Source organism: Littorina saxatilis, unplaced genomic scaffold (assembly GCF_037325665.1).
Source record: "Littorina saxatilis isolate snail1 unplaced genomic scaffold, US_GU_Lsax_2.0 scaffold_1057, whole genome shotgun sequence".
Classification (NCBI taxonomy): domain Eukaryota; kingdom Metazoa; phylum Mollusca; class Gastropoda; order Littorinimorpha; family Littorinidae; genus Littorina; species Littorina saxatilis.
Window position 1 is genome coordinate 42,501 of NW_027126509.1, and position 1,113 is coordinate 43,613.

General features: G+C 40.1%; 1 protein-coding gene across 1 annotated transcript in view; it reads right to left on the reverse strand.

The window, feature by feature from the left end:
- Positions 1–433, reverse strand: part of LOC138954949 (hexokinase-4-like) — a gene marked incomplete at its 5' end in the record, with an annotated part of 6,702 nt that extends 6,269 nt beyond the window's left edge. The window contains 1 exon segment of the mRNA XM_070326686.1: positions 263–433. Within this exon segment, the coding sequence (XP_070182787.1) occupies positions 263–433 (171 nt within the window).
- Between the last annotated feature and the right edge of the window lie 680 nt (positions 434–1,113).

Sequence of the window (1,113 nt, forward strand, 5' to 3'; positions counted from 1 at the left end):
AACACATGAAATAAAAGACGAACTCAAACAACATTCGGAACAAAAACTAAAATACGGGGGAAAAACAAGTGGCTACTACCTAAATACAACATCATGAACAACAAGATAATACAAATCATTTGGATATAAAAGACGCGTTAGTTCTTACAAATGCAATCAAGCATGCAACAACAAAGGAGAATAGACTTGTACAGGTTTAGAGCCATGCTTGAAAAGAGCAACTATTTCAACTTCAGATTTCAAAAACAGCTCAATTCCTTACCATGTTGTTTTCAGTTGTAGGGTTGTTGTTGATGTTCTCTCTTTGCATACAACAGGCATGAAAGCTGTCAGCCAGTGAAACAGAGATGCAACAGTTTGGGTCTTGTTTAACCAATGAAAGCAGCGTTCCAGCAGCATCATTGAGAATTACTGTGATTTCCAAGCGGCTTTTCTGTTGACAGCAAAACATAGCACAATATTTAAACTTTATACATCTATCGGGTATTACCTACAGGGGATTGTCACAATGGAGGTGCACCTGGATAAGCAGTTATCCACTGCTCTTTTCAAAGGTAAGTCTTGATTTGGGTTATTTGCTTGCTCAACTGTTTCCAAGATGCTTTCTGAATCAAAAGTAAAGACGTGTCATGGACGTAGAAAATACGCCGCGACACTATGCTTAAACCATAGCTGGCTTATGTAGTTTATTTCCAAATGATATCAAAGCACATGATGTAGTTAGTATACAAAAATACGGTTTTATCTAACTGGAATGTGATTACATTACACTGACTGCGATCTAAATAAGTCATCATATTCATATGTCATATTTTAAGACAGCAATGCAGCAAGCTGTTCATATACCATTGCATATATCTGAAAGCAACAATGTTACTGCTACTATCAGTCTGCTGCTGGCAATGGCGCTTTGCTAACTGGCAAGCTTGCTGTACTAGTTCACCATGGCTGTTCTTGGCCGAATTCGCATTGTAACTGTGTTGATAAGGCGAAAGCAACTGCCTGTAGTTGTCAGGAGGCAGTTTAGCTTGCAACCATTCTCGCTCCCTGAACGCACCATGATGGTGGGGGCGGGGGGGGGGGTTGCGAGAGAGAGATAGAGAGAGAGAGAGA